General features: G+C 39.7%; 2 protein-coding genes across 3 annotated transcripts in view; both read right to left on the bottom strand.

Annotated features, from left to right (window-relative positions):
* The window catches only part of NUP54 (nucleoporin 54), a 30,209-nt gene extending 13,469 nt beyond the window's left edge, over positions 1–16,740 (bottom strand). The window contains exons 1-6 of one of the 2 annotated variants that reach the window (XM_065913897.1): positions 15,969–16,740; positions 12,400–12,483; positions 12,156–12,308; positions 4,043–4,269; positions 2,301–2,488; positions 1,409–1,605 (exon numbers count right to left, since the gene is read on the bottom strand). In XM_065913897.1, the coding sequence (XP_065769969.1) occupies positions 1,409–1,605; positions 2,301–2,488; positions 4,043–4,269; positions 12,156–12,308; positions 12,400–12,483; positions 15,969–16,191 (1,072 nt within the window). In that variant the 5' untranslated portion in view covers positions 16,192–16,740. The remainder of the gene's footprint in view (positions 1–1,408; positions 1,606–2,300; positions 2,489–4,042; positions 4,270–12,155; positions 12,309–12,399; positions 12,484–15,968) is intronic. The other variant, XM_065913898.1, reaches the window with a different exon arrangement.
* A 4,644-nt stretch (positions 16,741–21,384) lies between these two features.
* The window catches only part of SCARB2 (scavenger receptor class B member 2), a 74,686-nt gene continuing 68,467 nt past the window's right edge, over positions 21,385–27,603 (bottom strand). Inside the window, exons 11-12 of the mRNA XM_065913971.1 lie at positions 25,554–25,712; positions 21,385–24,079 (exon numbers count right to left, since the gene is read on the bottom strand). Of these exons, the coding sequence (XP_065770043.1) occupies positions 24,041–24,079; positions 25,554–25,712 (198 nt within the window). The 3' untranslated portion in view covers positions 21,385–24,040. The remainder of the gene's footprint in view (positions 24,080–25,553; positions 25,713–27,603) is intronic.

Below are 27,603 nucleotides of genomic sequence, written 5' to 3'. Positions count from 1 at the left end.
AACATGAATAGGTAATTCACAAATATTATAAATGTGGCTAATATACAAAAAGCTGGTCAACTTTAGTAATAGGGAAATGCAAATGAAATTAAGTATTAACTTTTTGCCAACAGAGTGGAAAAATTAAAAAGACTGATTATCTCCATTATTGGCAAAAATAGAGCAGAATGAGAAAACATTAGAAAAATAAAAAATGTGAGAAAAAGTAACACATTCCTATTATGAATGTAAAGGGCTGAACTTGCTCTGGAGGGCAATTTGGCAGTACCTAACAACAATAGTAAAGTACTGCCGACATCTCGTGTCTGCAGAGGGTGGGGTTCAGGACCCACCCCGCTCCCTGGGGATGCTCAAGGCCCTTGTAAGAAAGGGCATAGTATTAATAATATTTGCATATAACCTACACCGATCCTACCATACACTTTAGACCACTTGTGGGTTACTTATAATACCTAATACAATGAAATGCTATGAAAATAGCTGCCAAGGTGCAGCAATTCAGGTTTTGGTTTTTGGAACTTCCTAAAATTTATTCCTGTTTTGGACCTGTGGTTAGTTGAAGGTGCAGATGTGGAACCTGCAGATGTGGAGCCCCCGGATACAGAGGGCTGACTGTAGACATAATCCTGACTTGAAAATTTCACTACTGGGGATCTATTCTAAAAAAAAAAATACATTCCTGTGCGTTTTAAGACAAGTATACAAGGAGATTAACTGTTACATAGTTTATAATAGTGCAAAGGTAGAAATAGCCTAGAGGTTAAATACAGTAAGGTATATCCACGGTATCCCACGCAGTTTTTTAAAAAGATTTGTCTTTATGTACTGACATGGAAGGCATTAAAGAATACTATAAGCCAAAAGGCAGGCTGTAGTAAATGTGTAGTTCAGAATTCCTTTTTCAAGGACTTTATATATAAATATAGACAGAAATGCTTACATTAAACTCACAGATAAAGGATTGATAAAGTTCAATAAATTATTAGTAGCAGTTACTTCTGTGGAAGAGAGGTAAAGATCTGTCACTCAGTACTGAGACATGCCATCTGGAATCCTTTACAGTGAGAACACATTCAGGTTTTACTTGACTACTCAGTTAAAATAAGAGATAAGCTAGACAAAAATAAAATATTAAGACTGAATTATCTTTGGGTAGATGGATTATGAGCTATTTTTCTTTAGTTCATCATTGCCCAACAAAATTTCTAACAAACATAATTAGCTATACAATACAAAAAATTAAATAAATGAAGAAGTACAATAAGAACATTCACACCTGTGTTCCAAATAAGCAAATGTGATAGACTGGCACTGGTTTCATTAATAACCAAGCAACAACTCCCAAAATAGAGGAGGCATGTATTTCCAAACTTTTCATTTCCTCAACTCCATGACTCTGGAGACATACCAGCAGGAGGATTCTGCAAAAGCTGTTTGATCTGTGCAGGAGAAAGCTCTGTCCTAGTCATAGAAAGGGTTACACCAAGTTGCTGCAATTGTGTCTTAATATTGGTTTGTTCAAAATGGGCATATAGTGTTGTAGCTGGAACTCTTCTTGAAGTACCATTTGGAGAACGCTCAACAACATAAATGACAACTTCTGTCCTGGGGGAAATATAACCAAGTTATAAAATACAGAGCATATAACTCACAGCCACAAATATTAACGCAGTATGTGATTTTAGAAGGGTGCTAGCTGAATTCAGAAATGAGACAGACAAATAAGATATTATCTGTAAAGGTATGCTTAGGTGCAAGTCCTATTTTAATTTTTTTTCCCCACCAAAATCAAGAAGTACTTTGGAGATTCTGCTGAACTTTACAGGTTGCTTCATTGCAGTTTATAGAACAAAAAGTAAAATCTGATTTCAGTTACTATATCTCACTAATAATTCTTCTAACCCAAAATGTTCTAAAGCAAATGTCTTGCCACTAAGTATGACAATTATACACAGGACAAGGGAAGTTAATAATATTTATCCATGAATAGACATGAACAGTAATCAGTTAAAACATTGCAGTAACATCTTTGTGGCCCCTGATTTGCACAGCCACGATTAATGTTTCTAAATGAAAAATCTAAGAAATTATTAGCATCTAATAAATTAAGAAACCCAAGATTAAGAAAAAGACTTTTAAATAAATGTTTTTATAAATACTGAAGAATCACTAGCTGAGAAATAACATTCTGTTTTGAGATTTAATTTGTGCTTTAACAACAAAAACTGTTTTTGTTGTGTTGATCACTCTCTTTAAACCAAAGTACACAGAAACATAGAGTACATTTAATGTATACTTACTGATCATCTGGCAATGTTTTAATACCCTCTACATTTACAGTAAGGGTCTGGTTTCCTCCCAAAACTTTATGCAATGATTCTACCAATTGCTGCTGCTGGCTTCGAATATCTGTTTCTTTTTTGTTGAAAACTAAAACCACTAGCCCATCTTCATCTTTATTATTGGGCATGCAACTATAACCTACAGCCTGTGGAATGACAAAACAATATCAAAAACATGTACAGATCTCAAATCAAGTGTTTAATATTAACAGCTTACTATCTGCTAAAATGGGAAAAATAGCTTAATGCCTAGTAATGAAGGAACTATGTAATGATTCTTTCCGCCACTCTGTGCCCTAGGAGGTCACAAGATTACAAAGAGAAACTTTCTTACCCAAGAATAACATAGAGAAATCAAAATTTTCTCTCCTACAGAGTAACTAAATAGCTTTCTCCTCTGAAAAACTGAAACCCATTATTGGGTGTTCTGAACACTGTGGAAACAACTAAAAATGACTGCCAAAGTCACAGATCAAAATGTAACTTACTTTTTACTATCTATCTGACTCATGGAATCTTAAGCAAAGTTTAAAGATATATAAAGAAATGATATACTAAATAATACTTTTAAAGTACCATAATAACACCGTCAACATAAATGCTACAAAGAATGTCTATGTTATTTTATGGTTTCATGTAATATAGAACAGGTTAGCTGTTTACATAACATTAAATATGACAAACTATATCTTTCTAAAGAATCATTCTTTTAGACAGAACTCTTTTGTCATCATTTATAATGCAATTTTTAAAAAAGAATCTAAACTCACTTTAGATTACTTCATTATGCATTTTACCATATGTACATTAATATAGCAATTAAAAAGGAAATTAAATTGTTATATTCAACCTATGTCTACTATATATCTCTTAGTATTAAAATTTCAACTATATACACTCAAAAGACATATTTTCTTTTTGCAAAGTGATGAGATAGATTCTCTAACAAGATAGGTTGGTCCCTTTTTGTTGTTTAGCCATGTTCAAAGGTCTAATTTTCAGCCCTGTAATTCCAAACACCGGCTTATATACACGATGATTAGGTTTAAGAGGCTGACATAGGCCAACAAAACTTGAAGAATATGGGAATATGTAAGGATTCCTTCCACCAATCTGTGCCAGAAGGTCACATAATTATAAAGAGAAACTTTCTTACCCAAAAACAACATAAACCTAGAGAATGAAATTAAAATTTCCTCTAGATTGCCACATAAACTGAATATGTTAATTTTTTATGAAAAATACCTCACCAAGCGGACCTAAATACTCTCATTGACTGATGAGCAGAATGTCTAAGAAGTTAAATTCAAACAAAAAATTTGTTTGGTAGGCATGGAATCAGAACAAAGAAAATGGACCATATTGTTGTAATGGCTTTTGCATCCAGCTAAATACTAGTTTTGGGTCTCTCCTTTATAAGTGCCAAGGAGACATTTAACATTTTTTCCTGTTAAAAATGACTCTCTAGTCACACTTTTCTTCAGTCATATCCTAGTCATCTCAATTACACATATGTAAGAAATTACTCAATTTTACCTCAATTTTATATTTCTGTACTTTTAAAACAAAAGTGTTACTGTACCATGTTCAATGAATACTAAAAAAAAAACCCAAGCAATTGTTTCCTTAGTATTATTTTAATCCAAATATCACATTCTCTCATACACTCTTCAAGTGATGATCAAAAGCAGTATCAATACCTTGAACCGGCAAAAGGGATTTTCTAGTGTGAATTCCACGGGTGGAATGTTATTGTTGAAATATCCTTTTCCTGTCCCCCAAAAGGCTTGTAGTTGATTCCATTTTGCCAAAATAGCATCTCTCTCATCTCCCAGTAGTGTTGGAGCAGAAAGGGCACTTGCAGTATTTATTAGCTGGTTGGACTGGGCAGGAGCTTGTGTAGGCTGACTGAAGAGACCACCTAAAGCTAAAAATTTACCCCCGAATTAGTTTATTTTTAAATCAATCAATTCAGATCCTAGATACAGTCAACAGAATAAACCCCGCCACCTCGCCCCAAAAGATCCACATCTTAATCCCCAGAACCTGTAAATATGTTACCTTGCACAGAGAAAGAGACTTTGCAGATATGTTTCAATTAATTAAGCTGAGACTATCCTGGATTATCAGAGTGAGTTCAACATAACATAAGCGTCCTTAAAAGGGAAGAGGAAAGTCAGAGTCAAAGTGAGATTTGCAGATGCTATGCTGCTAGCTTCGAAGATGGGGAAAGGGCCTATAAGCCAAGAAATGTGGACTCCAGAAGCTGGACAAGGCAAGGGAATGGATTCTCCCCTAGAGCCTCCAGAAGTAATGCAGTCTTCTCAGTGCCTTGATTTTTGCTCAGTGAAACTTATTTCTGGTTTTCTGATCTCCAGAGCTACTTTATGTTTTAACATACTACTTTATGTTTTAAGTTACAAAGCTTGTGACACTTAGCTACGGCAATAATAGAAAACTAATATGCTGGGACAATGTTTATAATGTCAAACTGGCATATCTAATATCATCTTAATGCAGCCAGTTCCATTAGACACAAATTAGATTCATGATATTAATACTAGACCCACACCAAAAAAAGGTTAAAGTCTGTGAAGTTGCAGAATTATTTTTTAAACGACATTTACTATTGTTATATTTATATTTATACAATATATATAAATTGGAGGACACAAAATAAGCAAAAAGAATATTATATCAATGTTATGTAATATCAGCTTAATAAACAATTACCTTTTCTTAGTGCAAATAAATATATAGTGAAAAAAAATCAACAAATGGACAAATTCTAAGCTAAAGCTTTAGTTGGCTGTGTAACTTTGGACAAGTCACTTATCCCGTGTTAAAATTTAAAGAAGGGCTGAGTTGTTAAATTTCCAAAGTGCTAGATAAGTAAATAACTTTAGTACATGAAACTATAGATGTTAAGCAATAGTTGAATCACTAAATGCAGCAAATCATATAACAAAAACTTCTCTTTTAATTAATTATATATATATATAATTGTCATCTCATGTCATCTGCTTATCTCACTTTTTAACAAAAGGGAGAACAAATCTAAGACTCAAGAGCTTAAGCAAAGGTATCAAGCTAGAATTAACACTATTATGTTTTCTGTGGACTTAAGTTCAAATATTGTGCCTTTATAGCAAGTGATACAGGTTTTCCATTTATAGCAGTAGTATTAACTTTTCTTTCAAAATAAACATATTTAATGTTTAAAAGTAAATTGATTTAAAGAAAATTATTTAACAATAATACAAATAGTATTAGAGAAAAGAAAAATCATGAATACCAAAATGGCCCAAGTTTTAGGACCACTATATTGGATGACATTTAAGTTTTCTTTTAGCTCTAAAGACTGTAAGTACCACAAGGCTAATGGGGCTTCTACAGGGCTAAAGAGAGGCTGCTGTTACCCTCCACATGAGTGTTATTAATTCCCAAATGGGCATTTATGAAAATGGTAAAGAAGTGGGCTAGAAGCCAGAAGACTTGAATATTGATTTACTATAAGCTCACTTTGTAGCCTCCAACAAAAAATTCCCATGCTTTATCATCTTCAGTTTTTTAAGTAAGATTAGCAAACTGTCATCTTTACTAATTTACACTTCACATTGAATTCCAACCACGCTAGTCTACTCAAGTAGGCATTTGAAAAACACAAATAACAAAATCTAATAGATTATTTCAAAGCCTTACCATACTAGACTTCTCACACCATTCTATCTTTTCAGGGCAGAGCCTCATGCTATTGAAAATCTTCCAACTTTCATGGAATACATATCCTCCTTGAAAACTATTCTCCCTTAGATTTCCTGACAATACAGTCTCTCCTGCTTTTATATATCATACATATATGTTAATACATACTTTCATTCATTGTTGCACCATGTATTCATTCAACAAATATTTATTGAATATTTCCTAAGTGTCAGACAGAGAGGCAAAAACTAAGGATATGGTGGTAAACAAGACTGGTTCTTTAAACAAGCTGAGCATATCAAACAAATATTCACAGTTGTGATAAGTGCTTCAAAGAAGTAGAGGCTCTGAGAGTCCTAAATGAGGGAGCTAATCAAGACTGGGGCAGAAGGGTCAAGAGAAGGCTATTCTTCAGCTAAGGTCTAAAAGAAGTAGTCAGCCAGGCCAGGGGCAGCAGCAAAGAATAACAGCACGTGCAAATCTCTGTCAAAGAGGAGGGGAAGATGAGCTGGCAAAAGGAATATGAACTACTAACAACAGGGTAGAAGGGGAAAAAAAGACCAGACTATCACTGAAGCTGAGGGCTCACACTGGCCAAAAATGTGACAATCTCAGCACCAAAAAGAATAATGAATGTAACCAACTCAAACATATTCAATTTATTAATCTCATGCATTCAAAATGATAATTTTTAAAAGTAAAAGTCAAAAATTTAGAAAGCTCTCAACTCCTTGGATACCACTGGAAATAATCAGGAACCAAAAACTTCTTACAAATACTATCAATTAAAAAGAAAGAATTTATTATGCCTTTCCTATACAAATTCTATTTCAGGGTGACCAAGCAGTCTTGTGGGGGAAAGGGATGAAGAAAAACTCCTTTTACAGAAGAATTTCAGTGTGGAAGACAGGGCACAATTAGAAAGTCACCATTCTGCAACTCCTGATAAAGTAACTGAGGCAATGGCCATCAGTTAACGAAACCATTAGGTTAAAGAATGATGGGGAACTTTATAGGTTAGCCTCACCACCTGAACCAACTGGTCAATCTTAGCATCTCTAAAGCAGATAGCCTCTTAACAGGAAGCACACAGCACCACGTGCAGAGTATTCATGCTAAAAAGTCAAACTTAAGTCTAAGAAAGTCTAAAAGCTAACTTCATTCACCAGAAATCTGAGGCATAAAGTTAAATGATTCTACAAGGAAACAAAGAAATCTAGAATAAGGGATATTTCACAGCACAACTGGTTCAATTTCTTCAACAATTCACGAGCCAGGTTAAAAAAAAAAAAAAAAGAAACCTTAAGTAAGAAACTATCTATACTGAAAAGAATTCTCTATACTAGCAGACGTAACAAGAAAGTAAATGTGTGACTCTCTTTGGATCATGATTTGAAGAAGCCAACTGAGGAAAACTTTACTGAGACATACGGGGAATCTGATTAAGGGCCGGGTATTAGATGATACCAAGGAGCTGTGAGTCGGAATGACTCCATGGTTTTAAAGAGAAAAGCACAGTAAAGCAGTAAAATAAGGGTGAAATGATATGTTTGAGGTTTGCTTTAAAGTACTTCAGCAATTAAAAAAAAAACAGACGAGGAAGGAGGAGAGAGAGCAAATGTGGTAGATTCTGATTTTTGTTCAATCTATTTGGTAGACTATGGGGTCATTTTACTATTCTATTTTTATATGTTAGACTTTTTCACAGTTCAAGAACAGTGGATGTTCAGTGGATTTGAGAGATTAATGACCTTAATTACTTGATTTGGCTTCCCTGATGGCTCAGATAGCAAAGAATCTGCCTGCAATGTGGGAGACCAGGGTTCGATCCCTGGGTCAGGAAGATCCCCTGGAGAAGGGGATATAATACCCACTCCAGTATTATTGCCTGAAGAGTTCCATGGACAGAGGAACCTGGTGGGTTACAGTCCAGGAGGCTGCAAAGAGTCAGACACAACTGATCAACTTACACACACTTGATTGAGTAAAGAAAGAATTTAGAAACCAGTGTAGTCTAAGAGGTAACTGAAGATAGCAGCAGGGGATCCCATTCTTTTACATCTGTTCCAAGTAGATTATGAAGGGGAGAAGAGAGTGATAGGCAGCAACAGCCGAAGAAAGATGTGAAATAAAAGTTGTTTTGCTTTCACTTTTTAAAGAAAAAAGAAATTGCAGATGATTTAAATGTGGATGAGAATAATCCTTGGATAGAGAAGCTGAAGACTTTTTTTGGTGGGGAGTAAAAGGTGGAATGGGGCGAGGGGTTGCTGGGAAAAATAATCCACAGCACAAACGGCCCCAGAAGGTGGGATGATATGAGATCCAAAGCACAGGCGAAAAGAGAAAAGAATGGATACAGAGGGAGATAGATAAACTAGGTTTGGCAATGGGCAGCTGAAGGAATTACAATGAGGGCTTCTATTTTCTCTTTGAAGTAGAGGTCAAGGCCATCTGCTAAAAGTGAGAACAGAGAAATTTGAGATTTGAAGAGAATAAAGGCTTAAAATAACTTATAGAAAGCAGGAGAATAATTTGAAAATAGAAACTTCACAGGATTACCAAGCAATGTTGAGGGCCCAACTTGGGTTGGTGATTAAGAATCTGGAGGTACTATTCAATCTCCTGTACTGTATGATTTTCTCAAGCGGTATCTAGATAGATACTGGGCTTACACAAGCTTCAGGTTGTTCTTTCAGGGAAACATGATACAAGGATAAGGAAGTTTAGCGTCTTCGTAAGAGTGACTGAAATGGAAGGACAAGGACTCTTACACTAGTTAGAAAGAACAGTGAAGGAGCTGAGTGAAGTGTAGAAAGTGTCAGTGGTCTAAAAATCAAAACAAGGTCTAAGAACAGCTATGTTGAAAGTAGTTGAAAAGGTAGGCTTAAAAAGCAAAGGTTGTGGGATGTTTACATTAGTGAATTATGGAATTAGAACAGTTTCAGATGTTGCCAACAAAGAAGGCAATGGCACCCCACTCCAGTACTCTTGCCTGAAAAATCCCATGGATGGAGAAGCCTGGTAGGCTGCAGTCCATGGGGTCGCTACGAGTCGGACACGACTGAGTGACTTCACTTTCACACATTGGAGAAGGAAATGGCAACCCACTCCAGTGTTCTTGCCTGGAGAATCCCAGGGACGGGGGAGCCTGGTGGGCTGCCATCTATGGGGTCGCACAGAGTCGGACACGACTGAAGCGACTTAGCAGCAGCAGCAGCAGATGTCGGTTGCCAAAGTCCAAGGTAAGATTTGTGGCTAAAGTGAAATGAAGGTCTTTGGAATAAAAGGTAGATGGCATGACTGTCTGCGTACATAGGTATGTGAATGCTAAAATAACTCAGATTGACAGCACAAGTCAAAAAGCAAAACTCAGAAGAAGAAGATAGTGCTAAGTTGTATCCAACTCTTGCGATGCCATTAATTATAGCCTGCCAGACTCCTTGGTCCATGGGATTCTCCAGGCAAGAATAGTGGAGTGGGTTGCCGTTTTCTTCTCCAGGGGAACTTCCCGATCCAGGAATTGAACCCAGATCTCCTGGACTGCAGGCAGAGGCTTTACTGACTGAGCCACGCAGCAAAAACCAACTGCCAAAGTGTTCAATGAATAAGAGGTCCTGTCCAGGAAGTCAGCAGATAACCAAGATTAGGTGTATCAGACAGCAAGTGCCTCGTACAAACAGGAGTTTTTAAAAATGACACAAAAGCTTCACAATCTTTGTGGAGTAAACTCAAACTCCTTATAACAGCAGGTCCCAAATTCACCACACTGTGCCAGGCATTCATGCCTTTGTCGTGTTAGTCCCTCTGCCTAGAATATCCTTTTCTGACTTTATCCAACCATCTAAGTCCCTTAAGATTCGACTTTTCCTCTACATTCCAAAGCACTCTGTATGGTGTATTTCAGTGCTTTCACACATCTGTTTTTTATAACTGAATGTTTATTAGACAATCTAATTGAAAGTTTGCTATTCTATCTCCCTAGAGATTATGAGCAACCTTATAAACCCAGTATATATACCTTATATACCCAGAGTCTTGACATAACAACACACACTTAAAGGAGAATGAACCCTTTTCATTCTGAAAATGAACAGCACCAGATTCAAACTCCCATTTTTCCAAAGAAAAATAAGTGTAACTATAATAACATAGTTGAAGAGACTTCATGTCAAGAAACAAAGAAAAACCTTCATTTTTCCTTTCTTTTTCTTAACTATTTGGATTTCCATCTAACTTCATATTGTTGCAGGAGGAAAGTAAGAAAGATATATTACTTTCTTATAACACAAGAATGAAAAATTCTATTTTCTTCATTTTATTGGTTAATAATTGTTGAAATTCATGTTTAATAAGTTACTAAGCTTCAATGACTGAGTAGGTGAATTCTAGCCAATCAATCGAGTCATCTAAGAAAAATGAAACAGCAGTAATTTTAGGAGGTAGCAAATTGCAGAAAAGCAAAAAGAGCATTACGGAGGAAGTCAAGGAACCTGAATCTGTTTTCCTGTACATCTCAGAAGACGTATAGGCAAGGCACAGTTCTCTCAGTTACCTCTCCCCATCTATAAAATGGAGGTAGTAAGAGTTCTATTTCATAGAGTTCCTGTGATAATTAAATATACTAATCCATACAGATAAAGGGCTTCCCTGGTGGCTCAGTTGTAAAGAATCTGCCTACAATGCAGGAGACCCAGGTTCAATCCCTGGGTCAGGAAGATTTCCTGGAGAAAGGAATGGCTACCCACTCCGGTATCCTTGCTTAGAGAATTTCACGGACAGAGGAGCCTGGTGGGCTACAGTCCATGGGGTCGCAAAGAGTCGGACATGAATGAGGGACTGAGCATATAAGCATACATACACACACACATACATACATACATATATACAGGATAACCCTGGAACATAATGCCACATCAGCTAGTAAGGAAGCTATCAAAGACTCACGCTACACTTGTGTACCAAGATGACTTGGGAACCAACCTGAAGAGGTTGACACTGGCTAAAGATGGAACAATTTAAACATCTATATGGAAAACAGCAATGGATTGAAAAATATCAAATAATTTAAATACTTCAGTTCCTGACATTAAAAAAAAGGTTACCTCTGAACAAGGATAGGGAACCAAATCTTTATTTTGAAAGCTAAGAATAAAGGAGAAGAATTATTCAAATAGTAGATGAGGAGAAGTTTCTCTTTACAGAAGTTATTTCAACAAACAAATGGAAAAGGAAGCACACAGAATAATACCATTTGGCAACCCCTAATGAATTAATGGACCTTGGTAATCATCACCAATGGCCACTGGTAACATCACAAAAAATAGAGACAATCAGATATTATATGCCTCTTGATAAAAAAAAATAGAACACTATTTATAAAGTAGTCTTGCAAACAAATAAAAAACTGAGTGATCAATATAAATAACCCCTTAGATCCAACCCAATTTACAAGAAATACAGAGGACAAAGGTATGTTAACTATACAAAAGGAATGCAATCATAAAGTCCTGACTGTCAACTTCTATAGGATAAATGATCTGATTTCATCAACAAATTGAAAAATAAAAAAGAAAACTAAAAAAGGGGACTTACAGAGATTCAAGACAAATGAAAGTGAACACTACTGTTCACACACTTGAGTAACAAAACCATAAAGAAAAGTAAGGAAGTGATCAACATAAAAGGCAAAACTATTTCCTTTGATGGGGAAATGACTAGGAGAAGAATGTGGAGGGTTTCTGAAGTGGCTGGTTAGCGGTCCACCTCCTGACATGGGCCAGTGGTTACAAGGGCATTCATCTTATATACAATTCGTGAAGCTGTATTTCTGTGCAGCTTTACATACATGTGTTTTTACCAACAACAAAAACTTTAATAGAATGGCACTAAACACAGAGGTCTTATAATCATAATCATGCCAATCTGTCTTTCCCCTAGTTGCTATCACTATATTTGAACATGAGAAATAGCTTTGGAATCCTGTGGAATATGATATTTATAACTCCTCCAAAAAAAAAAAGGTATCTACTCAAATGTTTTGAACAGTGCACTAAATGATATTATATGGTCATGGTTTCATATCTGAAAATGAAAACCTCTTGTACTTACTAGTCTGTTGCTGCTGCTGCTGCTGCTGTGTATTAAATCCTCCAAATCCAAGTCCGGTCCCCAGACCAGTACCTAAGCCAGTACTAGTTCCAGTTGTCGTGCCAAAACCAGTCCCAAATCCAAAACCTTTGTTCTGAGTACTACCAAAGAATCCTTTGAATGAAAAATTAGCAATTTTAAGTTAAAACAGCAATCTGATCTGTAGCTCATTTTCTTCTACAAATGACATATGATATCTTCTTACCAGTAGTGCCTGTGTTAGCTGGAGTAGAAAAGCTGAATGCAGAACCCGCTGTGGTAGACGTTGTCCCAAATCCTCCAAACCCACCTAATTAAAAAAGCATAAATAAAATAGAAATGAAGAATTTTTGAATACATACGAGGTAATTTCTTTTCTAAATTATGTAAGTATTTACCACAAGGCAATATATACCTTTCAACTAAAGAAGTGATTAAGTTATGGCTGAGAAAACATGTTAAGCCTATTTAGTTAATGTTTGTGTAACAAACACTAAAATGACTATGTACTTTTAGAGCAGGAACAAATGTCTGTAAGACACAGGCTGTTTACTGACTGGTGGAACTGATCAATGTGGGCAGTTTTTTTAAATGGCAGCAGTTCCTAAATTCCAGCAGATGACTGCTACAGGAGAATGGTAGTTGAGTAGTGTTATATGTGTTCTCATTTTCCCCAAGAGAAATAGAAAAATTTAGATTTTTTAATGTGAAATTTACATAATTTAAAACCCGAATTCAACTGACTTTTTGCAACTAATTCAAATATTTTTAAGACAGTGTGATAAACATCATATCAGCAGACTGTGTTGCCAGTTTGCAACCTTGGTTTTGGTGAATTAATTTATATTCTAACTTACATTTCTACTTAGTCTCCATCAAGACTAAGCAATTTTCCAATTAAACATACCAATATAATGACTTTTATACAACAAGAATGTTACTTCTTGAAGAGATAAGGGAAAAAAAAAATCAAAGGCTGTAGTGGCCTCAAAGGAGAGCAGAGCCATCACCAGACCCTGCACCACAGTTTGGGAACTGACAGATACACAAATTTCATTTTCAGATAAATCTAAAGACAAAATTAATCTTTACCAATGCAACTTGACATATGAGTGGAGTGGAATGCTAGCCAATATAAAATTGCGTTTTCTCCCTTTACTGTCAGTCTTTGATTACCAAAGAGATGCCGAAAAAGACTTTTAAGACAGATGTTTAAACCATTAGTCCTCTCTGACTTATACTGCAGACTTTCTGGGATTCTAACTTTCAATCTCATATATTTCTGGCAAAAAGCACAGAGATTCATTAATATTGTAATGTAAGAGATACAAAAAGGAAAAAAACCCACAGCCCATTGATAGTCATTACATGATTCTGACTGAGAAAATTATTCAAGAGTAGACTACATGTTGTATCCAGGCACAACCAAATACTCTATTTACTTGTAGATTCTACTGTGGTACTGCAAACTGCAAACATTTTGATAAAAATCACCTAAAGTACTAAATACTATTCCTAATCTTTTTCATTACTTCTAAGTGTCACAGAAAAACTACTCTGAATTGGCTATACGATAAAAGCACTGGTATCTTAACATGCTCCATAATATGAAAAATATTTATTAATAATAATGGATCTGCTAGGATATAAAATTTTAAAAGTATACAAGAATTTCAACCAATCCTTTGCTGAAGACTAAGTTAATGAAGATATGTAGAAGTAGTTAAAACAGTTATCACAACTCAAAACTTAACAGTGACAACTCCAAATGAACACGAAATCAAGCAAATACCAACTGGTTGTTGAGTTACAAGCTGGGTGGGTTTGTTTGGAAACACAAATTTCAGAAAAATGTTTCTGTTTTACCCAGTGCCAATTTTAAGCAAAGAAGGAAAAGTAAACATACCAAAAACAGTGATATGTGACCACTTTAAATATACCTTAATGATAACGGATTGTTTAATCTTTGGAATACTCAAGTATTCTTCAAAATGTTTTCAAATCAAATGCCAAGGTCATATTCACATTGCAGTAACAAGTGACTGCACAAAATGCCAGACTTCCAAATAGGTCTTAGGGAATAAATCATGCTTACCAAATGCATATAATTGGCATGGGCATAAGTGGCATATGTTAGAGAATATGAACAATAAATTCATATACGAGCAGCTGAAGAACAAGACTTTTCTATAGGGTCATTGTATTCTAGGTACAGAGACCTACCTACTCACAATTTTTTCATATATATATATAGACACACAAAGTTTGTGTTTTGCAGAATTTTCAATGAGCTTCAAATGATCCATATAGATACAAAATCTTCATAATTATCTTTTTTAGTGCAAAGATGTCTAGCCTACATTTTAGAAGTCAATGCTATCTGAAGATAAACTGCTCGGGTCATTTCTCAAAAAATCCAGTAAAGAACTGGGGATTCTTACTATAATTACTGTATCTTACAGAAATGTATCCTAATCTGCTCAGTTTATTAAAGAGAGACATTATTATTATTATACAGATTAAAAAAACAAGACAGGTTGCTGCTGTTCGTATAAGATTTGTTTCTCTCAGGAAACACAAAGACAATCAAATGAAATTCCAATGAAAGATGCAGGAAAAATGGAAAAAAAATGACCGCAGGAGTCCAAGAATTCCAGGAAAATGGGCCTGACTGTTGACCTTATATTTTGAAAAGAGATATTTAATAATTTGGAAGACATATTCCACTCAAAATAAAAATTCACTCCAATTTCAAATCACTCAAATCTACTCAATCAAATGCAAATTTAACAAAGGAATATTATATAATAACTTGCAAGACTTCCCCAAACCAAATCTTTTAAGAGTCAAAACTTAATACAAATGTTTTTGATTCGACGTTAGGAAATGATTTTTCTTTCCTTATTAGACAAGTCGCTGTTCTTTCTCAAACTCTGGAACCACAAAATATTCTTGGACTCCAGCTCCCAACATTCGTTACACAGACGACCCGCATATCTACCTGCACTTGCCAGACTGTTACCAAAATTGAACGGAGTCGCCGAGGTGGTAGAAACACCGAAATTCCCAATATTAAAGTTCACTGCAGGATTAGCAGTTAATCCGAAACCCCCAAAATTAAACCCACTGGCGGTGGAGTTGGCAGTCTCAAGCCCACCAAATCCTGATAGGCGTGCAGGCAAAGAAACAAACAGAATTTTAAAAGGGGAGAGGGGGAAGAAAAAAGAAGAAAAAGAAAGCAAGATAAGGATTAGAAGAGTCTGCAGGAGGTTTCACAGAAGTGAACAAAGACAAACCCTGACTTTGCTCCAACCTGAGTTAAGAAAGCCGAGGAGGAGGCGGGGACAGGAAGAAGGGGCAGGAGCCTGCAGTCCCGCAGTGAGAAGCTAAAGGGCCAGGGCCGAGGGAGCCGCAGGGCAGCGCTTCAGGCTCCCCAGCCGGATCCTCGCCGAACCCAGCAGCGGGAAACCGGCGAAGAGTTCGCGCAAGTCCTGGAGGCTGCGGCGGGGAGGGGAGGGAGGACGGGGCTCTGGCAAACGGTGACAGAAGCCGCCTCGGGTCTCTCTGAGCCCGATTCCCGGATGGCGGGAAACGCACCCTACGAGGAGAGGGGCCTGCGGGGCCTCGCGCGCGCGCGCGAGCACCGGGTTGGGCCCCCATCCCTCCCGCGGCCTCCTCAGGAGCCGCCGTCGCCCGCTCGGCTGCCGCCCGCCCTTTTCCGAAGCCCCCAAAGTCTCCGCGCGGGCAGGAGACCCCAGGATCCCCAAGCCGAAGAGTCTCGGACCGAAGACCTACCCTCCTCGCCCGGAGAAGGTCCGGGGAAGTCACTCACCCGCGGGAGCCGCGGTGGCTGCAGCGGTACCTGAAGTGCCAGACGCAGTACCAAAGTTGAAGGCCATGTCGCGGGAGCAGGGGACCAAGGTGCTGCTCCCGCGACACTCGGTGCACTCCGCTTTTCGATCCGGCGAGGAAACCGCCTCCCGATCAGGGAGTCCCGCCTCTTTTCTGGCCTAGCCATACAGGCCGGAATGCTGGAAAGGCGTAGGGGGTGGAGGTGGAGAGGGAACGCCCCCGGCCCGGCTAGCTTCCGGGGGCCTTGTGGCTTCACGTGGCGGGGAGCTGCACAGCCTAGCTGAGACGCAGGGAAGCTTGCTGTGACCTGTCGCCTGAGAGCCTTTAAAAAACGGCTCTAGGGAGGCCCCCTTGGGAAAGATGTGCAAGCAGGCTGAATGCCAGTGTCTAATGAAGACAGGCTAGGAAAGAGAGCTAAACCGTCCTTTTCTGTAGTGGAAAGTCAATGTGAAAGTGAAAGTCGCATCCGACTCTGCGACCCCATGGACTGTAGGCCGCTAGGCTCCTCAGCCCGTGGAATTCTCCAGGCAAGAATACTGGAGTGGGTTGCCATGCCCTTCTCCAGGGGATTCCCGACCCAGAGATCGGACCCAGGGATCGAACCGACGTCTTCGGCATTGCAGGCAGATTCTTTACTATTTGAGCTACCCAGGACGCCCTTGGAGAGTCAGTGGAACATTCACCAAGCACCAGGTCACTTAAAGTTATGGGGTAATACTGGGGGTGGGGCGGGGGGAGAAAAAGGCAGAAAGAAGTGCCTCTGAGAATTTAGGTTTTTATGTTTTGTAGAATTCTTGGTAGGTAGTGGGAGGAAAGTTCAAGAGAGAGGGAACATAGCGGTACTTATGACTGATTCATGTTGATGTATGGCAGAAACCACAACATTGTAAGGCAGTTACCCTCCAATTAAAAATAAATTTAAATTAGAAAAAGAGAATAGAGGGAGAAAAGAATTCTTGGTGGAGACTTTGTAGAATTATGTGATTCTTAAATCTATGTGCTTTTGTAACTTTAATACAAATAAAACCAACAAAAAAGCCATATGACTATTAAAATTGTCTTTGGACCTAGCAATGCTACTTCCAGGAATTTATCTTGTAAATTATTTGGCAAAATTAATGGAATACAAGGTTATCTGTTACAACAGTTTATAATAACAAATGATTGGAAACAGTGTTTTGCCTAAATAGTTGCATTCATACAAAGGAATACTATTCAGCGTTGCAATAGGAACAATAAAGCTCTGTGTACTGAAAAGAAAGATCTCAAAGATAAATTATGTAAACACAATACCTTGAATATGATATGCTACAATTTCGGTGGAGAAAAAGAGGGCTAGAATATGTAGTTACACATATTTGTATAAAATATACCTGGAAAGATACATGTTTAAAAATGAGTAACTTTGGTTTTCTGAGAAGATGAATTGGGTGGCAAGGAGATGGGGTGGAGGAAAACTTTGTCATATTAAACCCATTACAGGTTTTGAAAATGTAAGTGAGTAATTAAGTAATTCTAAAAGTGGTCATTCCAGGAGGCTCAGTGAGAACACTGGTATATGGATGAGGACAACAGGAATGGAGACCGAAGAGCAGGTGGGCTTAATGACTGAGGGTGTGGGGAGGCAGACAAGCAGGAGTCTAGCAGGAGTCCCTGGTTCCCGGCTTGTACAGCCAGCTACTGTGATGACATTGGAACTTGGGAGGAAGATAAGGAAAAATTAAAAAATGAGTTCCTTGCTTTACTTACTGGATTTGAGCACAAGCTGGTTGAGGGTATTCAGCAGGTGCTTGGATATGTGGGACTGAGGTTAAACTGAGAGGTCCATGAGGTTTAGGTTGTTATTGAAGCCTGGGAGCCAATGGGATTGTCAGGGGGAGAGGATCAAGTGAGAAGAGGTTACAGCTGAGCACCAGTAATATGACCAGAGCAGAGCCCAAGAGACAGAAGAACCAGCCGAGCCAAATCACAGAAATTATGGGTAGAAAAGGAGAACCATCTCAGATGGAAAAGAATGGCCGAGCATTTCTTCAATACAAAGCCTCCCCTGATTCCACTCCTGTCACTGGCTACTTTAATATCCTTAGCAGTTACCACCACCAAAGAACCCACCTGCCAAGGCAGGAGACATAAGAGATGCAAGTTCCATCCCTGGGTTGGGAAGATGCCCTAGACGAGAGCCTGGCAACCCACTCTAGTATTCTTGCCTGGAGAATCCCATGGACAGAGGAGCCTGGCGGGCTACAGTCCATGGGGTCGCACAGAGTCGGACACGATGGAAGCACTTATTATTTTTTTTTTTAAATTTTTTTTTTTTCAGTGGGTTTTGTCATACATTGATATGAATCAGCCATAGAGTTACACGTATTCCCCATCCCGGACGATGGAAGCACTTAGCCCGACTGCTCTTAATCTTAGTGCCGTGAGGAAGGAAATTTTGCTTTGTTTACTGGTTGTGTTTCTAGTGCTAACAGAGTGCCCATCCACACGACAGGCTCTTATTCAGTACTGTGAAGTGAATGATTTCCTTGACATGCTTCTCTCCCTTGCCTTTCCCATTTCTATCTCCAAGTCCCATTATTTTGGTTGCAAAGAGTCGAACACGACTTAGCGACTGAACAACAACAACTTATATATTTTATCTTTTAAATATTTCAGAAATACTTCATTTCCACTGCCATCTCCCTGATTCAAATTTCTGTAACCTCTTGCCCAGACCAGGGATCAGCAAATGCCAGCCCATGGGCCAAATGTGGGCTGCTATTTTTGTAAACACAGTTTCTTTGGGTGGCAGACATATGCATTCACTTACGTGGTGTCTGTGACTGCTTTCATGCTTCAAGAGCAGAGGTCAGTAGTTGTGACAGAGAGGCTTGCAAAGCCTAAACTATTTTCTAAGTGGCTTTTTACAGAAAAAACAATGTTTGCCAGCTCCCGCCTAGACTACTGCAGCAGCCCATACTGTGCAATGAGCAGGACAGTTGGACTATGACCTTGGCTGTTCATTCTAGGTTGCCTGGTGAATGAGCGAGCTGTGACTGGGGGTTCCCCCTTCTCCTCGGGGAGGGGAAGGGCTGCACCCATTGGTGGGCCCCATGTAACTGGTGTCTTCACCCCAGCAGTGGAGATTGTAACATTCTGTAGGCAGCCCAAGGCCAAATTGCCTGTTGTTCACTTGCTTGTGTATTCCTCCATCGACAAGACTGCTTTTTCACACTCGTCCTATAAAGAGGTAAATATGCTCTCTGCACTGAAACAAACAGAGTTCTGACCCTCAGCTTGCCTCTCCATGGGATGACAGGAAGTGGAGGGTCTCTGCTTTCCTTTTCCTGTAATTTTTTTTTCTATATTAAAAACCCATTACTTAATCCATGCTCTGCAACTTTGTGGAATTCACCCTGCCAGCTGGTTCATGATACCTAGACAAAATCCATCTTAAACGTCAGTGGGGACCCCAAAGAAACCACCTAACACAACAGCCTTGTAACTGACCTCCCTGTATCGAGGCTGACTCTTCCAGTTTATTCACCTTGCAGCTAGACTGAGTTTTTCCTAAACAAACCTGTCTTATCTCCCATTCTTCTCCCTGTCCTGCACCAGCCAACAGCCCACTTCACAACCCTTTAATGCCTTCCTGTTGGCCTTAGCAGTAGTGGTGCTAGTAGGTAAAGAATCCACCTGCTAGTAGGTAAAGAATTCACTTACGTGGTGTCTATGACTGCTTTCATGTTTCAAGAACAGAGGTGCTAGTAGATAAAGAATCTACCCACGCAAGAGTTGCAAGTTTGAGCCCTGAGCTGGAAAGATCCCTTGGAGGAGAAAACGGCAACCCACTCCAGTATTCTTGCCTGAACAATCTCAAGGACAGAGCAGCCTGCTAGACTATAGTCAGTAGGATCACAAAGAGTTAGACATAATGGGGGCACCCAATAACCCCACTCTCTCAGCCCCCAGTAACCACTCTTTTTACAAACTCTGTGAATCTATTTTAAGTACCAGGTGCAAGTAGAATCATACAATATGTAACAAAATCTTTAACATGGTGCAATAAGACTGCCTTTCTTTCCAGCCTAATCTCCCACTATTCTTCCTTCTCTGAATTCTAGCCAAATATTATCTCAGTCACATGTAACATGTTCCTTCCAGCTCCTGCGCACTGTCCAGTTACCTTTGTCTGCAATGCTTCACTTTGCCTGTTCTTCAGTCTCAATCAAATGTTGCTTCCTTAGTCAAGCCTTCCCTTAGCTCCAAGTCAGGTTCACAGAACATCATGAAACTTTGTTGAAAGTTTACATTTATGATCCCACAACTTCTCCTGTGACTTAAGCCAGTTGAAATCAGCTTTGGGAGTCCCTAGAAAGCACATACACTGAGGTTTTCAAGTATCCTTAATAACATAAGGATGTTTGTAACACTGAGCTAAATGTTATGGTTGATCTGGATTGGCTCTGACTTCAGAAATAAGTTGCAGTATTATTGGCATGGGAAAGGTTTTAAAGGTAATCTAAATTTGGGGGCTAATAACTTCAGTCCAAATGTCCGCAGACACAAAGGTCTAGTATTTCTCCAACAGCTCTCTGATCTTGCTGAGCCCTCTGGGTGGATTTGTCTGTATTTCAGTTTGCATTTACCTGGAAACAGACCTGAATAGGGATAGTTAAAACAGGTAGATTATTTGGTTGGAAGCAGCCGTGCGGGGGTAAGGAACATAAGGCCAGGAATGAAGGATGATAACAGGGGCAGTTTCTGGTCTGGGCAACCCTGGCTGAGGAACCACGTAGAGTGAGCCTGAGAACTGGCCCTCTGAGGACTGGAGCCCTTATCAGCTGACTCCTGCCCACTCTGGTTGAGCATCAGTTATTGTTGCTATTCAGTCACTGAGTCCTGTCCAACTCTTTGCGACGCCAAGGACGGTAGCTCATCAGGCTCCTCTGTCCATGGGATTCTCCAGGCAAGAGTACTGGAGTGGGTTGCTGTTTCCTTCTCCAGGGGATCTTCTCGACCCAGGGATCAAACCTGCATCTCTTTCATCTCCTGCATTGGCAGGCGAATTCTTTACCACTGAGCCACCTGGGAAGCCCCAGAGCATGAGTAATTGGGAGTATTAACCCCCATGCTCCTGCGGGGCTTCCAGGGCTCTGGAGAAAGACTTGAGGCAAAAAAGCATAGCATCGGACCTACTTGAAGGGAGGCTTGTCAGACTGCCTATAACTGTCCCCCACAGTTTGAGCTCAAATTGGAAGTGGCCTAAGGGGTATGACTCAGGCCTGATTCCATCCACGGGGCAAAGAGCACCTTTCAAATGAAACTCCATAGACCACTGAATGCCTGATGACATGACATACAGTTTCCAGTGCAATTTCATAGAAAGTTTTTTATTAGTGAAATATTCCATTGCATTAAGGGTAGAAATACACATGTCAAGAATCACATGAAAGGAACCAGCAGTATAAACTACAGGAAGGACATTCTGGGCAGCATTCTCTTTAATAGTCACAAGCAATTAATCCCAGTGATAGTACCCAGAGGGCCGAGGATGGAGGTCACCTTTTACAGAACTCTCATTTCAAGCAATTGAAATAAAGAATTAGTCTCTCTTAAGTAAAAACCCCAATAGAAGTTAGTTGTATAATACCTGCCCTGCTTGACCATTAGTGATCTTTCCAGAATAAAGTCTAGTGGGAGAAGCCTGGAGTGGAAAGTGGCAAAGCCCATTTCCTGTCCTGTGTTCAACTCCCAGTTTTCCCCGAGAGAAGGGAGGTAACCTCTCTGTTGGGTTTCTCTGTAAATTGAGCATCATAGTACAGGACATGGTATTCTTTGATTGTGACAGTCACAAAGATTTTGGGAGCCTGTCTAGGATAACAGCTCCACAAAAATGATCATGAGGAATGGTTTGTTATTTTTCAACCAAAAACCAAATAGGTACATGCGTTCTTAACCAGTCTATAATCTTGACTGCAGCGTATGGGTTTGCCACAGAGTTTTTAGGAGGAAAATATAAAATGTGATTTTTTTAAGCCAAGTAACTATTAAGAATGATATGAAAATAATGTTTTGGGGTCCCTGGCTGTGTGGGATTCAGTCAAAATGTGTACATCTTTAACTGTTATAGTATTTAAAAATTTCCTCCTCTCAGATGATTATATCTTGATAATAAAATGAATCAATGGGTATGCATTGACTTGTCAGTTTTATTTGTGTGAATAAGTGGGTGCATAACAGTAAGATGTCCCAATTATCTAGTTAAATGTTGATGAATTAAAACATCTAGATATTTGGCATTACTAAAGACAAAATAACTTTAATTTAGCATCTCACATTTTGGTGATTTGGGGTATCTATAGGTTCTATCTTAATTTATAGAGAAACTGAGAGTTTAATGAATTGCTCCTTCAAAAAAGGGAAACATTACATATTGCTTTAGTGTAGAGAGTAGGCAAATTGGGTCAAGGAAATGATTTATTGCCTCCATACCGGGATCATAAGCTATATTTGTGAAATCTGTGGCTTTTTTCCCTTGTTTGCTTACACTGAAATCCCATTTTAAACAAAAAAAATCCTGCAGAATGATTCAATTGTTAAGAAGTTCTCTGTGTGGTCTGCCAGATTAACTGTACAAGTTTCTCAATCCAAAATGAATGGTGAGCCTTAAGAATCAGAGAAATTGCCCTTAAATATGCTTGAATTCTGTGACAAAGGATGGTTCTCAGTCCTAACTCAGGTTACATTGGGAGTCAAGAGGTCTTCTGCAGACAGGTGGCTCTGCTTTTGACACCAAGTGACCTTTCTTAAAAGTACTTCCTGTGCAGTTATTTTAAAACACCATCAATCTGTCAGCAAAACGACTGTCACAGGAAGCGCAGGGCACATTTTTCTCTATTCAGTGAGTGATAGTGAGCCACAAAACACCAAAAGGAACTGAATCTGAGGAGAGAACAACTCATAAAAACAATTTCAGAGTTCCCAAGAAGACTGCCCCAAAAGAAATGTGTATTTAGTGCAGTAAGACTTCCTGAAATTTAAGTGTAAGTTAGGTTATGGATCGATAGATTTCCTATATTGATAAATAATTTTACAAATAATCACTCAATAGTACTGTAGTTAACACAGTTGTATTTGGCAAGGGTGGTTCGGGGGGAAAAAATCATTTACTGATTACATTTTCCCAGAAACACCTTTCCACATATCAAGATCATTCTGACTAATAAAAAAAAAACTACCCACGAAGGTCATAACTAGCACTCTATTCTATATGAAACATGTGTACTTGTCCTCGCCAACATTATTTATGCATTCTCTCGATTCACAAAAGTACAAGTCAAAAATCCTCGGGTGCTTATTACTATCAACTCCTGGGGACCACCCCACCAACCCCTTCCCCGCTTGATTCCTATCCTGGGTGGAAGCTGGTCAGAAGACTGAATTATCATCCTGGAGGAATTATGAACTGAAGATTCACAAGAAAGGCAATATGTACTTTTTCAAAAGAGGAAATTAAATGCCTTTGAATACCACTGAATGATGTTTACCATTTTACCCTGCATTCCGAACTCTTATTTACTTCTGTTTGGTGGATGAAATGAATGGAGGAATACAACCTAAAGTGATATTTATGTATTCTGAGCACAAAGTCTGGTGAATGAAGAGTACTGAATAAAGTTAGACCAAGTAGCATTAACAAGTGATGCAAAGACATTATAACCACGACAGTGGTCACAAAATTCTGGAGCTACCAGCACCCAACAATAACAAAAAATTACAAGCGTTTATTAAATACTTGCTAGACACATGAAAAACAAAACAGTCTGTCAGGGACCACAGGATCCTAACGGCCAACCAGGTCAGCCTGTTCCTGAACCTCTGCTGGAGGGGCTCATCACACGCCGGCACGGGGTGTCCTCCTGTCTCAGCAGGCGACAAGCCCGTGAGGACGCAGACGGCGCCCCACGTCATCATGGCCCAGGTCACAACAGCGCGCATGCTTCCTTCCCCAGGCACGGCTCACGGTTGGATTAGGTTCGTATGAGGGGCGCTCTTTCGTCTGCAGTTCCCTGAGACCAGAAGAGAGAGGACGGTGGGGTCAGGTGGTCACGTCACCGGCTTCTCCCCAGATAGGAAAGGTGTGGGGAGGGGGTGGAGGAAGGTGGAAAGAGGAGAAAACGATAGGAAGGATGTCGTCCCACTCACCTTCTCTTCTCTTGGCCTGCTTGCTCGTGTTCCATCTTTTTCAGCTCTAATCCTCTCCAGGAGGCCTGCTCTAACACCCTCACCCTGCCACTGGAGCAGGTACCCTTCCCAGTGTCCCCGTGAAACATAATCCTCATCACACATTATTTAATGTGCCTCCTTCAAGTAGAAACCCATCAGAGAACCATGTCTTGGAGGTGGTGGGTGCTCAATAATTGTTTGCTTGTTGAATATGTGAAGATGGTTAACTGTAGGAGCAGTCATGACATTTACGTGGGCTTTCATCTGTGTCTGTAGCAGTAAGATCCATTTTACAGTGACTTTAAGATCCATACATAGAAATGGAAAGATTGCTGCCTCACCCCTAATTCACGCTAATGTGATGGGCATGGGTCCAGAGGCATACTGGAAGCATGCGGAAGACGGAAATCTGAGCTAACATGATTTAGATGGTTTCAGCCTATTTCATTTCCTACTTCATATTTGCCTCAGACACTTAATGGAGGCAGTGAAGACAGAAGGGGAAAAAGCCTCTGTTGCCAACTGGAAAGCCGGTGAGAATTTAAGAAAGGCTCACTGAAGGTGTTTAGACCCCTGGGTTGGCCTGTTGGTCACTTCGGGAAGCCAACCTGACCGATATCCCATCCATGTGGGGATGTTCCCATCCCTCAAAGAAAAGGAACCACTCCCCCATGCCCACCATTTATTGTGCAGTAACGACTCAGTGGTAGGTGTCTCCTGATACACCAGGGATTCTTCCCAAGCAGATCCCTGGCTGCCTTGCTCTGTAATTATGGAGCTGTTTTGTCCTATAACTAATATTTATTGAGCTCAATATATTTATTGAGCTCTTACTAAATGTTTACACTGGGTCAAGTGCTTTATGTTTAAAGTATCATCAAGTCCTCACAAAAAATTCCTAAGTCAGGCTCAGTTGTCCCATCTTACAGATGGAGAAGCTGAGGCACGATTTCTAGGGTCCCATAGCTATTAAGAGTCAAAACTGGGATTTGAACCTGGACACTCTGACACCAAAGTCTGGGTGCTCAGCTGTTATATATTCTTCTTTTCAAAGATGTAATCCTTACTCCCAGGGGTTCTAGTCCCAACAAGAGAGTCTGAAACACTGAAGAGTATTATCCCATCACCCCTCCATCTTTGACACACTTCCCTTGCCCCTCATTTGGCTCAGTAGTAACACAACCATGAAATCACTGTGCTCAGCATCAAACCTGAGTCCACCCTCATGAGCCCACGGACACCCCTTCAATGAAGCACAGCTGAAGTCCTCAGGGAACATAATCTAGAAAGGCAGACATTCCTCCAGACACTGCTCACCTCATCCGTGGATCTCTGTCCTCTGCACGCAAGCCAGGTGAAGATCAGACCAAAAAACACACCCAGCGCCATGATAATATAAGGTATGCTGGTGACAATCAGAGTAGTGTTAATCACAGACTTCAGTCGACTTGCAGTCTCTTTATCAATGAGAACACTCTGTGGAGAGGGGCAAGAAAATAGCATTCCCTTGATTACTAATGAATATCCAGGGGGTAAAGGTTTTGGCTCTTTCTTCCAGATCATTAAACAAAATTTGGGTACGTCCTCCTGTCAGCAAAACCGAGATACTGAAAATCCATTTATAAGTCAGAATAGCCAGAGGGGGCACTTAGTCATTAATGTTTCCTCTTTTCTCCTGAAGGCATGTTTTACTCCAAATTGGTTGGGGAAAGGAGGGAGAAAATATTCAGATAATACCAGGAGGTATTTCCTCCTCCTGAAAAAGGCGGGGGAAATATTGACATGATACCAGCTTTTCTTTTGTATCAGACTCCAGCTCATCCTTCAAAGTTCAGCTCAGCATAACTTCCTTCCAGAAGTCTTCTCTGGCCACATCAGGCCTCATTCAAGGCCCCTTTTCTGAGCTTCCATCTCACATTCTAAAATCCGCCATCACTGTCTTCACATTCTGCATTGTAACTGTCTATTTACCTATTTGTCTCCTCTTGACTGTGAAGTATTCCTAAAGTCAAAACTTCTATTTCAGTCAACTAAAAGGTGGATATAGCATCCCATACACAGTAGGTGCTCAATTAATGTCAGTTGATTAGATGAATAAATGAATGAAATACTCCAACAAATGGCATGTGGAAAGTATCATTTCTCTCTTAGTTAGCTATACTTATTGGGACCAGAGGTCTCAACAGAGAGTGTTCGGAGAAGTCTTGAGGCTAACCAGAATCGCACAGTTCAGTTCAGTTCAGTCACTCAGTCGTGTCCGACTCTTTGCGACCCCATGAACTGCAGCATGCCAGGCCTCCCCATCCATCACCAACTCCCGGAGTTCACCCAAACCCATGTCCATCGAGTCGATGATGCCATCCAACCATCTCATCCTCTGTCATCCCCTTCTCCTCCTGCCCTCAATCTTTCCTAGCATCAGGGTCTTTTCCAATGAGTCAGCTCTTCGCATGAGGTGGCCAAAGTATTGGAGTTTCAGCTTCAGCATCAGTCCTTCCAATGAACACCCAGAACTGATCTCCTTTAGGATGGACTGGTTGGATCTCCTTGCAGTCCACGGGACTCTCAAGAGTCTTCTCCAACACCACAGTTTAAAGGCATCAATTCTTCAGTGCTCAGCACAGGGTATTGATAAATAAGGAATTATTCTAGAATAACACTTTCTGGATGAAAGGCAAAGGTATTATCACCTTAAATTGTCATGGCTGAGGTATCTGAAGAGCTTAATGCTATAACAATTATTAGCAACAACTGGGAGTTTAGGCTTAATTTAGGCTCAATTTGCAAGTGAAGGCCCATCAAAGTCTCCTCTGAAATAAAGGGGTGAGAGAGCAATCTCCAAGGTCACTTCCAGATCTAACGTTTTACTTTTCTAGAGAAAAGTCAAGTTCTTTCTGGGAGGGAGCAAAAGCACGAGGTTTCATGCCATCATTCCCTGGATGCAATCCAGTCTTTAGCAAAAAGTCAAAGCAAAGGTTCAGGTGGAGGGGACTTCAGATATGCTGCAACTTGGCAGAACAGGGCCCTTCCACACTCTCACAAAGACCTACTTCCAAGGCACTCCCCACAAACAATAACAGTAATGACTCAGGAGAAACAGCAAATAGGTCCTATAAATGGTAAATATTGCCTGAATTTTTCCCATGAAACAATAAAAGCCTTGTCTTAGAATTGTAATCACAAACCCTTCAGAAGTTTATCAGTGTGGCTACCAATACAATGCTAAGTGGAAAAAAAAAAAAGGATATCAAACTCAATCTACTGTATGGTCTCAAGTTTGTAATATCAAAACCAGAAAAATATGAGGCAACATAAGCAGATGTCACCTGCATTTTTCTCTGATGGAGGGGCTTGCTCATTAAGCAGT

The sequence above is a fragment of the Muntiacus reevesi genome, chromosome 22 (assembly GCF_963930625.1).
Source record: "Muntiacus reevesi chromosome 22, mMunRee1.1, whole genome shotgun sequence".
Taxonomy (NCBI): Eukaryota; Metazoa; Chordata; class Mammalia; order Artiodactyla; family Cervidae; genus Muntiacus; species Muntiacus reevesi.
Note: the sequence above shows the minus strand (reverse complement) of the source record. Positions and strands in the feature narration are given on the sequence as shown.